Here is a 13,225-nt window from a genome sequence, read left to right on the forward strand (position 1 = left end):
CAAACAGCAGATAAACCCTGATCATCAGCTTCCAGCAGCAGGAAGGGAAAATTAGGCGGAGGCTAATGGCTCCATGAACCGTTTTATTCCATCAGCCAGCAGAGCGCAGCAGGGAAATGGACTCCATTTCCCATGACCCCTGAGCTCTCATCCATTAGCAGACTAACTGGCGCTCGCTCTGCTGCAACCTTCTGCACAGAAGAAGAAGAAAAACCCTGAAAGCTGCTGGCGACCAAACGCCCTTTAAACCAGAGGGACTCTAATGGCAGACCTGATGGGCCATTAAGCAGCAGACAGAGCGGCGAGGCCTGAAAGGTGACGCCGCTTGTGAAGGCGACCATCAGAGCGCCTGATATCAGGCTGATGGAGAATAAACTGGTTTCTGTGGGACGATCAACTCTGCAGGAAACAGACCATCAGGCTTAGTGCCGTCCATAAATGGAAGAACGATGCCGTCCACGTTTCCTCCATGAACAGCAGATCGCCTCAATGGAAGACCAGGGTCACAGCCGGTAACCATGGAGACACTGACGGTCTGAGAACATATGTTAGACGTTTCTGATTCAGATTTCAGTAAAACCCCCCCTAACCTCCATCCGCTGGGAGCTGAGAGAGACGGACGCACCAGGCGGGAACGGCGGCCTCAGGGCTCCTGATGCTATCAGCTGCACCCTGGCATCAGAGCGGCTGTGCAGACTGGAGTTTTCCTCTGAACCTCCCGCCCTGCTGCTGCTGAGGTCAGAAGAACCAGACAGCAATGATTCCACCAAATAGCCTCTTTATTCCAGGGAAACCATTTTATTACAATTTCCACATATTAATTCTAAGACAGGAACCAATAAAACCATAGAGGTGTTTCTAGAGGGGCTGGTGGAGCAGGAAGCAGATGGCGCTGCAGTGAGTTTAGACGTTTCAGGCGGAGGGCGGCGGCGGCAGATCAGGGTCACTCTGTGAGGCCCAGCTTCTTCTTCAGGGACTCGGGCATCTCTGGGGGAGGGGGGCGGGGCAGGCGGAAGTAGACCTTGACAGAGTCGTAGATGAACCACTGCAGGGCCGTCAGCGTACCGATCATGATGATACGCGCCACCAGACCCTTCCACACACCTGAGGGATACAGACACTGGTTGACATCAGGAAGGACCCTCTGCTGAGGCCACTAAGGATGTCCGCCCCCCAGACTGGCAGCGCCGGGAGCTCCCAGTCCCGGAGGACCGGGCGGCCGGCGCTGCAGCTGGGCTGGGGGGGCGGGTGTACTGCTGTCACACGCCAATGACTCAAGCACCTCCGACCGTACAGCAGGAAGCTGCTGAGGACCAGGTCCTCCAGAGGTGGATCTAAGGAGCGTGTCTGCGGCTCAGAGCGAGCCGTTGCCATACCAACCTTTGGGTCCCAGCTTCTTCAGCACCTGCACCGCCGTGCTTCCCTTCTCCTTGTTCAGCACGGACACCACCGAGTCAGCGGGATGCGATACAATGGCGCAGAACACGCCGGCTGCAGACAGAGCAGAGAGCGTCAGCGGCGCTCCGGGACGGAGGGGACTCTGGGTCAGGGCTACTCACCGATGTATCCCGCCACGAAGGTGACCACCAGCTGCTCCGGCTTGCTGCACTCGCTGCGGGGCTTGGGGACCACGTACTTGTAGAGCAGCTCCACCGTCCGCTCGAAGCAGGCGAACTTCATCATGGTGTAGGGGATCTGCCTCATCCACAGAGGGACCACGCCCTTATAGAACCTGAGCACACAGCGGGACACCGTTACCTGCCATCACTCTCACTGGGACTGGGTGTCCGCCCCCCAGACGGGCAGCGCCGGGCGCTCCCGGAGGACCGGTCAGCCGGCGCTGCAGCTGGGCTGGAGGGGCAGGTGGACTGCTGTCACACGCCAATGACTCAAGCACCTCCGACGGTACAGCAGGAAGCTGCTGAGGACCAGGTCCTCCAGAGGTGGATCTAAGGAGCGTGTTCGTCACTCAAACCCAAGCAAACTTACGCCCACAGGCCTTCCTCTGCAAACATCTTGGGTGCGCACTGTCTGAGGGTGTTGGCGTAGCCGGGCTGCGTCTGGATCCGGACCTTGGCGGCCTCCATGGGAGCCAGGGCGATGTCTGCGAAGAACTCTGCGCTGGCAGAAGCAGCCAGGTACAGAGACGTCCTCCACAGGTAGGTGTTTTCCTGTTGGGAGGGGACACACCATCAGAACCGCCCAGAAGCCCCTCCCCCATCAGCTCCTAACAAACAGGAACACCAGAGGACGGCCTCTGAAGGGACTGCAGGAAGCAGCCATTTAAACATCAGTTAAACCATCCTAAGCTGGGGTTTCATGCTGGACTGATTGATAAACCCGTTTTCTTTGCTGCCCTCTGGTGGACGACGAGCATACCTGCAGGTAGAGAGTGCAGCGTACCAGGAGCACGGAGCAGCTCTCTGCTGCCATCATCACTGATCGTTTCAAAGATTTCAGAAGAAAATCTGCTTTGCAGCATCTAGAAGCTTCCTGATTCCTGGGATTAATGCTAATCTAAGCCTCCAACAGGGAGTTCGACCAATCAGGAGGGACCGCTGTCCTGGGTTATAATATCTGGACAGAAACAAACTGATTTCCTTCAGTTTATTGGGAAGCCATTTTATTTTCACCACACAGGAGAAACTTCTGCATAAACCAGAATTACATCTTAATTTCTATAGTTTCAGTTCCTGTTCCCCCAGCCTGAGATGAAGGTAGGAAGGTCGCCAACAGCACGCCCCCCTAAAGGTCATGACCCCTCCAGCAGCTGAGCCTCCTTCTGTTACCTTGCTCTCTGGTTCTGCTCTCATCTCAGTCATGATTAGAGTCTAAATGGACCTGAGAACAACTATTAACCCTCTATAGGGTGAGTTACCGTTTTTAGAATGATATATTACCTACTGTAGATTAGGGTTGTCAAAAGTATCGATACTCAAAAAAGTATCGATACTGAAACGTATCCGGATACAATACTCATTTTCAAAAGTATCGATACAGCCATCTAAAGTGCAGAATAGTGGAAAATGCACTTTCTGAACACTGTGTGATTGAATAATTCTGTGCATTTTTCAGTTTCAGACTTTTTTTGTAACAGGTGCGGCTGCTGAGAATTATTTTTATTTAACTGGTTTGGCTAGTGTCATTGTTATGTCTACAAAACATAGCCAAGGAAGGAACACTTAATTTTAATTTAGTAAGTTTTTTATCAAGCTTGCTTAATATTGTGCACAGCATACAACCTCAAAATATTATTCTTATTGTTTTTTTTTTTTATTTCTTGTATTTTTTTAGTAATGAAAGTATTTCTGTTGAATTTTAGAGTCTTTGTTTTTATCCTGGTGGTATCGAAAAGGGTATCGAGTATCGAATATTTTAGTATCGGTATCGAGTTGAAAAGTTTAGTATCGTGACAACCCTACTGTAGATAAAGTGGAAAACAGTTAAAGGTCCACTCATTCAGAATAAAAACTTCTAAAAGTTCTTTAAATCTGAAGTCATTACATCCTGTTCAATAAATGATCAGTGTTTTTATTTCAGAGTAATTTTCGTCCGTGGAGGATCAGGAATCAGAAAGGTGGAATAACTCTTTTCCCCCGATGTATTCCAGCATCCAGCTGCTATGCACGTGGGCATTGTCAGATTCACTATAGCTCTGGTGAATTTCAATGGTGAAGTCCTCTGGAAATCTTCAATAATTGTTGTTGATTGCAGATGTGTCTAGTAGTTCCCATTGATTTAGCTTGTAAAGCGGGGAGAATGGCGCTAGGCTTACCGCACCGTGACGTCACTGCTGGAAGATGGCAGGAGGGAGGGGCTACTATATTTGGGCTAAAATGGCCGCTTCCAGACTCAGAGATCACCACGAAGATTATTCTATTTTCTCACTGACCGAACTTTTCCTTTAACAAGAAAAAAAAGGCTAAAAAAAAAATCTAAGAGTTTCCATTGGCATTAAAGCTATATGTAAGAAAAATAAGTGTTTCTTTCGGTGTCTATAGAAGCACCCCTTGTTATTCTTCTTTATTAGAGTAAGTGAGCTTTTTGTTATTACATTAACATTCATTTTGCCATCAAATTAGTCCTTTTTTTTGTTATTTAACATGAAAAAATTACAGGGGTAGTAACAGTGGTTGTCCTGGAGTACATTAACACTAAATATTTCCACTGGGGGCCTATAAGGCTAACTGGGAGGACTGGGACCGAACTGCCCCCTGCCTGAACATCCAGACGTTTAACCTCCACTGTTAGGATCCAGAACTCTGATCCCACTGGGAAAGCAGCCGTGGCTGTAGCGGGTTTTAGAAGCGAGCGTTTGACCCGCAGTAAGAAAGATAGTCCCAACAGACTGGCTGAACTCACCTCTCCCAGCAGGTCGCTGTAGAAGATCTTGAAGACCTCGTAGAAGCCAAACTTGCAGAGCCCCTGCATGGAGTAGCCGATGAAGGTAGGGGCCCAGCCCTTAGCCAGGCCTCTGAAGCCATCCTCCCTCACCGTCACCGCAAAGCCGTTACCGATGCTCTTGTATTTGTCTGGATTCACCTGAAGAGGAGAAGGTTCAGTTATCGGTCAGGTGAGGACTGCAGAACTCCACCAGGTCACTTTAAGATCCCCGAGCAACATGCTAGCTGTTAGCATGCGCTAAAGCCCAGAACTTTGGGCCTTTGGATCCTTTTAACAGGATCTAAACCGGCTTCATGTTCTGATGGAAGCCCGCCTGGGTCACAGCGAGGTTCTGATGTCAGAGACCAACGCATCATCTGTGGTTTTACCAGAAACTCAGCGGTGGCCCAGGCCGTTCAGAACCCGTTTCCATACCTGCAGACGGCACTTGACCAGGTCGAGGGGCACGACTGCGGTGTGCGTGAGGCCGCAGCTCAGGATGCCGCCAAAGCCGCAGAGGGCATAGTACTTGGAGGAGCCAAACTCGCAGCTGACATCCTCTGTGGCAGGAGGAGGGGGGACACGACACACGCAGCATGCCGGGAAACATGCAACACAGGAGACAAATCACAACGCAGAGGGTTACGGAGGAGGAGCAGCGCACAGCAGGCTCCGCCTCCATAACCTCTGCCACCAACATGCAGATGAGTTCAAAATCACAGCAAAGATGATTTGCAGAAATAAATCACATCATCAGATCATTCATAGTGGATCACAGCGTTACGGTCAGATCAATGATTTAGATTCAGCTTCGCTGTGAGGAATCGATTCTTCCAGCCTGTTGCTGTTCATCGAGACTCTAAAACCAGGAACCGGTCCGGAGGGGAACCAGAACCAGCTGGGTTCTGATCCGCTTTCATCTGTGGTTCAATAAACTGGCTCCACAGCGCCGCCCTGGAGACAGTGTTCTGTCAGACCAGCATACCCAGAGTAAAAACCCGTTTAGCCCTTCAGTTTAGCATGAAGCGTACGGCGATCTGACCTTAAATGTTTTTTTTGTACACGACTACAGGGCAACACGCCCACTGTGGAAGTATAAAGTCTATTTTTCATACAAAACTAAAGGGATAAAGGTAAATCTGGTGTCTTGTGTGCGTACTGACTATGGGTATGCTAGTCTGACAGAACGGCAGCTGACCTCTGACCCTGACCAGGTCCACCGGAGCGGTTCTGGATGGTGGTGAAGATGAGCAGCGGCTCCTGATGAAGGCTGGCCGGTCCATTCTGCCGGTTCATAGGAACCAGAACCTTGTTTCCAGTCTATGCAGGTGGTTCTGATCAGACCGCCTCCTGCAGGAGGTCCGATCAGAACCACCTGCTGCTATTAAAGGCAGAACACAGCAGAACCATGTGCTGGCTCCCCTCTGATCTGATCTACAAGATCCCCGTTTGTCCTTCGTATCCTGCAATGAGCAGACCGGTCCAAGGTGACCCCCCCACCCCATGGAGTAACAGCCGTTTTCAGCTGTGGGGGGGCGAGGGACAGACTGTTTGGATGTGAAGGGTGGCTAACATGCAGCGGCATTAAAGGACCTCCAGCATGCAGGCGGGAGGGGATGGCGGCGCAGCGAGGAGGCCGCTGAACAGACCTGCATCCTGCATTTGACCAGGTCCAGAGGAACCACGGCGGTGTGGGTGGTGCCACAGCTCAGAATCCCCCCAAACCCACACAGGATTAAATACTTCTGAGAGCCGAACTCACAACTGTCCCCCTCTGGAGAAACAAAGTGAGGAGGAAGCTGATCAAGACTCAGAGGAACATTCAGCATTTCAACCGGAAATAAATCTGGAGGTAAAGGCTGCTCTATGAACCTCAGCGCTCAGACATATCTGTCATTTATTCTCTCAATACATTTATGTTGTAATAAAACTTTAAAATGCATCACTTTATTTATTCAACTGTCACTTATTTTGATACTTCTATAAACTTTTGCTGCTGTAACAGTAATTTCCACATTATGGGACAATAAATAACGGATCTTTATTGATCTCACATTGGAGAAATTCCCTCTCTGCTTTTAACCCATCCACTTAGGGAGCAGTGTGGGGTTAAAGGTCCTGCTCAGGGACCCAGAGTGGCAGTCTGTGGGAGTGGGACTCTACCTCAGAACCTCTGGATTCCAAGCTCTATGCCCTAACCACTAACCCCCCACAAAAACTGAATTTAGCCGTTTAGTTTATGCTTTTGCTCAAATAGAAAGAGTTCATGTTAAATCTGCAAAGACCAGGGATTTATTTAACTGCATAAATAACAGTTCTGCTATAAATAGCAATAGTGAAATAAAACAAATTCTGATAAGTTTTTTATTGATGTTATAACATTTATCAGCAGACATTAGAAACCACTGACTGTTTTATAACCAAGTGCTTTAATTACTTTAAATACATAAACTGTTAAAATGTCAGCATAGGAATGTATAAAGTTAACAGTCTGCCATAATGTTAAAGTGTGACTGAAAGGCTAATCTCTGGTAGACCATTCCATGGGTTCAATGGATTAGAAACCTGCTTATTTATCAACTTTTCCACCAATAAAATGATTCTCTGTTTAGGTCTGGTTCTGTTAATCATCAAACTGCTGCTTATGCTTCAATAAACTGACCTGGAATCAGTAAGAGCATCAGATGCTAATGTTAGCGGCTAACGTTAGCCGCTAACATCAGATGCTAACGTTAGCCGCTAACATGCTAACGGACATTCGTCCTTCACTGGGGCCTGATCCAGGAATGAAGCAGTTAATAAACCATTTTCTGTGACTGACAGGGCTAAGCTAACTGCGCTGCTAAGGAGCAGACCCAGCGCCGGGTTTACCGTCCACCGCTGCAGCTGCTGCCAGTCTGCGGGGCCTCTGTCCGCGGAGGTTCTGCTGGGGCTCTTCCACCTTCTGGAGGGAGAAGAGCGGCGCGCTGAACGGGTTGGCCCGCGCCATCTGCGTCAGAGAAGTGGGGTACATGGTGGCGGAGCAACGCTGCGGAGATCAGGACAGACACCGTTAGCCTGAGCTAACCAGTAACCTAACCCACCCCCGACATCTGAACCAAGGACCGCTGGGTCACGTGCTGCTGCAGTGCGAGGTGACCTGTGGAGAGACTGCTCACATCTCTAACAAAGCAGCCATGTTTCCAGAGACAGCTGCTCTAGCAGGAGCCCTGCAGCTGCTTCCCTTCTTTAACCCGCTGCGTCCTTTTCTGCATTCAGACTGAGGCTAAAGCTAAAGGCTGAGCTAACTCTGAGGGGTTGATCAAGGTTACAGTCCGCTTTAACCCCCCCATTAACCCACATAGTCTGGAACCCCCCAGCGGTGAGCCGCTTGGTCCTCTCTAAAATGGTTACTGATGTTTTCTTTCTAACGCAGAGGATTAATCCGATATAAACTCACTTTCAGGATCTCAAGATGGCGCCTCCGCTTTCCCGCAGCCGGCTGCTCGTAGGAGAGGCTGGATGACCCCGCGGTAAATCAGTTTGTCCTTTCATGACGTCAGCAAAGACCCTGGGCGGGTTCCCTTGCTGTGCTGTCCAATAGGAAAATGTTCCATCTATGACAGCGCTCCAATCACAGAACAGCTCGTGCAGAGTTAGGGTCGGTCTTCAGGTGCCCTCAGAGTGACTTTCAAACATCAAAACAATCCCGAATCCACTATGACCTGCAGCTCCTGCTCTGTGTCATTGATGACATCACCAATAGATCAGAACAGCAGCAGAAGGATCTGAGCTCATCGATAAACAAATTATCATGAAGGAACTAATCACAGGGTTACTGGTAGTCAGTTGGTAGTACAGGGTGGAATGAAGCCACCGACCGCCATATTGGTACTCCCTAGTTAGACCGGTCAGAATGTAAACAATCTGTGCGCTACAGCATCAAACAACCATGATGTTCTCATTTTCAGGGAGACTGAAGACCTTTACAATAAAGATAAATTCATCACTTTGACACAGACTGGCTTTTTCATAGCATCAGTAGATTAACTTTAACTTAGAATAAAAAAAATAGGCCCATCACATTGCATAGTCATTATGAAGTCAATGAAGTCTATAAATCATGTAATATAGCATATTATACAAAACCATCACAATAAAATGAATGTGTTAATGGAGCAGAATATTACCGATGAGCCAAAAGTGCTAAATTGATGATGTACATGTAATATACATGAATTGATTATATATATATATATATATATATATATATATATATATATATATATATATATATATATATATATATATATATATATATATATATATATGGGTCAAATGTTTGAGTTGCTTTTTTTCCATCAATATAACATGCAAAATATTTCAGCACATAACTTTTTCAAATGAGAAATACAACAAACAGTACAAAACGACATCATCATCCACTTAATAAAGAATTACTTCATTAACATTTCACAGTGAATGACTTTCTATTTCCTCTACTTTCTATTTTCTAACGTTAGAGATAGCCAGACTAATGTTAGTCTCCAGACTATACTATAGGATCCATCGGCTATAGATGGATTTATTGGTTAGTTCATCCACTGACTGTGGAACATCTTCCTGCAGACAGAAAACTGCTGGTTTATGCAGCCAGATGCTGCACAGGGAGGCATTTTACTGCACGTCTCTGTGGGAGTGGGGAGTACCAAGATGGCGGCTGGTGGCTTCCCTTTATTCAGGCAATCAGCAATCCAGTGAATAGAGATCAGCACTTTTAGTCCTATTTAGGTGGAAAACCAACAAAAAAGAAATGGATTGGATACCTTAGTCCAGTTAGTATTGAGCCCCTGTGGTTAATTTCCGAAAACAAAGATTGAATTAAGAAAAGATGATGCCAAATTAATGACTTACAAGTTTAAAAACTCCACAACAGTTGCCATAGAGCCAAAATTCTAAGCAAAAGCTGCTTTGCTGAAAGAAATAGAAATGATTTTTCATGGAGAATATAGAGCAAAAAAAATAATTTATGGGATATGATTGGAAACTATGACAGATAATGAATATATGGAAAATAACAGAAGTGAAAATTAAATGACTCCTAATTTATCTCGAAGACAGGGAGGGAATCATGTTTGTGCATCCAGAACATGAAGCTTATAGTTAGAGTGGCTCAGGTTATCCTGAGCTATAGTTCTGCTGCTATAGACTTAGACTGCTGGAGGACATAGGGACCCCCCATCATTCTATCACTATTCTTAATTTCTATATTTATATTCTGATTTTTCTCAACATGAAAGCTTCCTCTGGCCTGGTTGTTTATCTGTGACTCCATCCTTGAGATATTTAGCTTGGCAGCTACCATTATAGATGTTGGAGTTGGGCCTGTTTCTCTCCCATAGCTATGGGCTCAGCTTTTACTGGAACAAACTGGATGCGTTTATTCTCCTACATGAAAACTGGATCAGATCTCGTCTGATTAACTGTTTCATTTCCAGAAAGAGCCACCTGTGGCGCTAGTTTACCGTTAGCCTTTCATGTTTAACATGACACGTTCTTTTTCTGTCTGCTTCTGTCTCCTTGAACCCCAGTCGGCCTCAGCAGATGGCCGCTCACACTGAGCCTGGTTCTGCTGGAGGTTTCTTCCTGTTCAAAGGGAGTTTTTCCTCTCCACTGTCGCTACAAGCTTGCTTAGTTTAAGGGATTGCTGAAGATAGAAAACTTCCTTTCAAAGCAGTTTAAGACTTTAACAGCGTTAGGCCTAAGTGTCCCTTCCTTTTCAGTGTCAGATGTTGGGATGGGGGCCGGCCCAGCCCCCTGGCCTTTCTGCATGTTGCAAGTGGAAACAGACCGGCTGATGTTTATAGTTTCAACTGGAGAGAGAGGATGAGAAATCAACTTCATACAAGGTGAGAAATGCTTTTAGCATTTTCCAAAAAAAAGGTCTGAAGCAGAAAATGTAGACTTAAGACACGATGTGCTGCAGTAACGCTTTATTTAGTGAGCAATGCAGCAACTACATTTGTGTAAAATAGAAATTCAGTTTAATAAGAAACATTAAGAAAATATATCAAGAGTTTCAGTTTTAGAAGCATCAGCGTCATGGCGCCATCTTTGCTGACATCCAGGCAGTAAGACTAAGCTCCGCCTTTAACCCCAACTCACACATTGTCAACACAGTTAGCACCAAGAAGCTGCAGTGCTTCGCTCTAAGGAATCCATCAGGACTCTTCACCGCTTTACAGGACACCGCTTAAAGGAGAAAGACACTTTAAAAATACAAACCAGGGAATCATGAGGTAAGAAAAACTGGCTACAGATTCACACTTCAACCAGAAGTATTCACCCCCCTATCTACGCTGCCCCCCCTGTAGCTCAGGCCTGGAACGGGCCCACAGAGTTGGTCTCCATGGCCAGGTAAACAAAAACCAGGAATGCACCCAGGACACCGACCAGGGCCAGCTTCTTCCAAAGAGCAGTGCTGCGGCGCGGCGCTCTGGTTGGAGCGGTAACAGCCAGCGTGGCGTAGGAGGTGCTGGAGGAGGTGCTGGAGGAGGCGCTGGAGGAGGCGCTCCCACTGGACACCCTGTTGACGGCGTGGCTCCCCGTGTAAGAGAAGCTGCTTGTCTTGGCGGTTTTGGAAAAGTCCTCATTCCACACTTCGCTGGAGATCAGGGGGCGTCCGGCGGCTCCTCTGATGGGCTTCCTACAGGTGGCGCTGTAACAACAGGTCAGAGTTAATCAGGCCTGGAGGGACCCCACACCCCCATAACTTTAATGCTCCACATCTATGTTTAGGAATATTCAGAGATCTAAAAAGCAGACAAAAAGAAATCAGTACATTATCCAGGTTAAAGCGCAAATATGAAGTAGTGCTGGGGGCACTGGGAGCACTGGGAAATGTGGTCGAGCTCAGAGGAACACGGGACGTCTGGAGGGAAAAGGCTCCAAACATCATGCAGACCTGGAGCTATCGATTAATAGAAGCTCTATCTCCACTAACACTCATCATGCTCTATGTTCCCAAAAGTGTTCATGTTAGCCCTGGCTGAGCAAGACCCTTAACCCCACACTGCTCCCTGGGCTCCGCACAGTGGCAGCCCACTGCTCCCCAAGGGGAGGGGTTAAATGTAGAGGGTTAATTTCCCCACAGTGGGACAATAAAGGGATTCATATTACATTATGTTTACATCTTTGTTATTTGGCAGCGCCACAAAAAAATCCCATGATGCTTTGCGAGGAGAGCTCTTTCAAAGCATCCTGGGATATAACTGCTGGTCTAGTGACCATGGATGATCACTACTTTTCAAGGTGCAAACTGGGAAATTGAGTCCCCTACTTTTTCATCCATTAGACGTTCGATAATCATGTAAAATGGCGTCACCACTATATAGAGATTAGAGCAGAGGGTCACAGACTCTGGTCACAGTCACAGGAAGATGTTTCTGTTTTTATTTCATTCTGTGTAGAGAATCCATCCAAGTTTATCCTGATAATATGAGGATTTATAAAGCAGAGTGAACCTGTGACCAGAGTCTGGCTCTTCATTCAGAGCCGATTAGCTCACTGCTCTGTTCTGCTGAATCTCTCCCTCTGATTATTGCTGAAAAGCTGAGCTTTCCTACCTTATTCCTGTCGGACTGTTCATGTCGCCAGTAAAAAGCTCCGTTAGAACGTCTTCCTCCACTTTCTGCTCACTGGCGCTGATTTTCTCCACCTGCAGAGAAAACATCAGGTTCACTTTAACAGTGAATAGAAGCTGGTAATCTATAATCTGTGTTATTCCAGTGGGTCACTGGATGCTAAAAAGAAAGGATGAGTGGAGCAGAGAAATGTGTCCCTGTGGTCACTTCTGTTAAACCTCCGTTTCCTCCAGTCCTGCACAGAAACTGGATCCAAGGCTGAAACGGAGCAGGATGGTGGAATTAATTAAGATTAGGAACAAAACAAACCGGCTTTGTCTTTCAATCATTTCTGTGTTTTGTTTTTTTATCCTGCCTTTTTTTCCAGATAAACTTTCCCGGCGTATGTCAGTCATCCAAATATTTCTAGTTACTTTTATTTCTGAACAAGGTAAAACATTTTATAGATTAGATTCAGATTTCTAGATTAAAATCCAGAACATCTGGAAGCTTAGATGTGCATTTTATAGGAAAACTCCCAAATATCCGACATACGCAGGGTGTCACTTCCCTTCATGTGTTATTTATCCAGATTGTTGGATTCAAACTGTCATTAGTTTATGTCAGTATGCAGAAAGGCTCCATAATCCTTCTGTTCTGTCATTGATTGGTCAGATTAACCCTTTAATCTATAGGAGGTCAGTTTTAATAGCAGCTGTTCATGTTCTTTAAGACTCCTTTTCATCATTTCCATTTCGGTTCCTTATTCTCTAAACAGTTTTAGGTCTGTCCCATCGTTATTAGCTCGGATTACATTTGAATGCATCTAAAAGACCGGATGGTGAAATGAAGAATGATCAGATTAATCAATTATGGAAAGAATCAGCTAATTTAGTAATTAATCATTAACTGGAGTAGAAAGACTTTAGCTGACAGAGTGACCCACTTAGAGCAGGAATTATACCAAGATTGTAAAAAAAAAATTATAAATATTTTGCATTTCTGATAAGAAAAAAAGTTATTTTTCATCTGTCAATCTGCTCTAAAATCCAGAACTCCTCAAGTTTCATCTGGTTTAATTCTGTTAAATCCTTCCATAAGCAACAGTTTCCTTTCTGATCATTCATTGAATAATAATCCACAGATTAATCAATTAGCAGAATACTGGTTAATTGCAGCTCTAACTCAAAGTTTTTAATCTGACTAGTGTTTTTCCCCTGAAGTTTCCATTATCAGGGTTC

General features: G+C 46.2%; 2 protein-coding genes and 2 non-coding genes across 5 annotated transcripts in view; all 4 read right to left on the reverse strand.

The window, feature by feature from the left end:
- Positions 1-761: 761 nt before the first annotated feature.
- Positions 762-7,967, reverse strand: LOC119781176 (phosphate carrier protein, mitochondrial-like). 2 transcript variants are annotated; one of them, XM_038281570.1, is made up of 8 exons: positions 7,823-7,967; positions 7,255-7,411; positions 4,819-4,943; positions 4,363-4,542; positions 1,990-2,171; positions 1,560-1,732; positions 1,381-1,491; positions 762-1,104 (listed from the first exon to the last, which is right to left on the reverse strand). In XM_038281570.1, exons 2-8 carry the CDS (start codon positions 7,394-7,396, stop codon positions 944-946), a joined length of 1,074 nt encoding a protein of 357 aa, XP_038137498.1. In that variant the 5' UTR covers positions 7,397-7,411; positions 7,823-7,967; the 3' UTR covers positions 762-943. The 2 variants fall into 2 exon arrangements, with proteins under 2 accessions (XP_038137498.1, XP_038137507.1); XM_038281579.1 differs by lacking the exon at positions 4,819-4,943 and adding an exon at positions 6,033-6,157.
- LOC119781268 lies at positions 1,162-1,348 on the reverse strand. Its single transcript, XR_005280516.1, has one exon. It is a non-coding gene; the product is annotated as a small nucleolar RNA SNORA53 (small nucleolar RNA).
- On the reverse strand, positions 1,783-1,963 carry LOC119781262. Its single transcript, XR_005280512.1, has one exon. It is a non-coding gene; the product is annotated as a small nucleolar RNA SNORA53 (small nucleolar RNA).
- A 2,371-nt stretch (positions 7,968-10,338) lies between the features above and the next one.
- LOC119781189 (lamina-associated polypeptide 2, isoforms beta/gamma-like) overlaps positions 10,339-13,225 on the reverse strand; it is a 29,020-nt gene continuing 26,133 nt past the window's right edge. The window contains exons 5-6 of the mRNA XM_038281591.1: positions 11,988-12,079; positions 10,339-11,080 (exon numbers count right to left, since the gene is read on the reverse strand). Coding sequence (XP_038137519.1) covers positions 10,738-11,080; positions 11,988-12,079 — 435 coding nt within the window. The 3' untranslated portion in view covers positions 10,339-10,737. The remainder of the gene's footprint in view (positions 11,081-11,987; positions 12,080-13,225) is intronic.

Source organism: Cyprinodon tularosa, unplaced genomic scaffold, assembly GCF_016077235.1.
Source record: "Cyprinodon tularosa strain WSP-4 unplaced genomic scaffold, ASM1607723v1 ctg1034, whole genome shotgun sequence".
Classification (NCBI taxonomy): domain Eukaryota; kingdom Metazoa; phylum Chordata; class Actinopteri; order Cyprinodontiformes; family Cyprinodontidae; genus Cyprinodon; species Cyprinodon tularosa.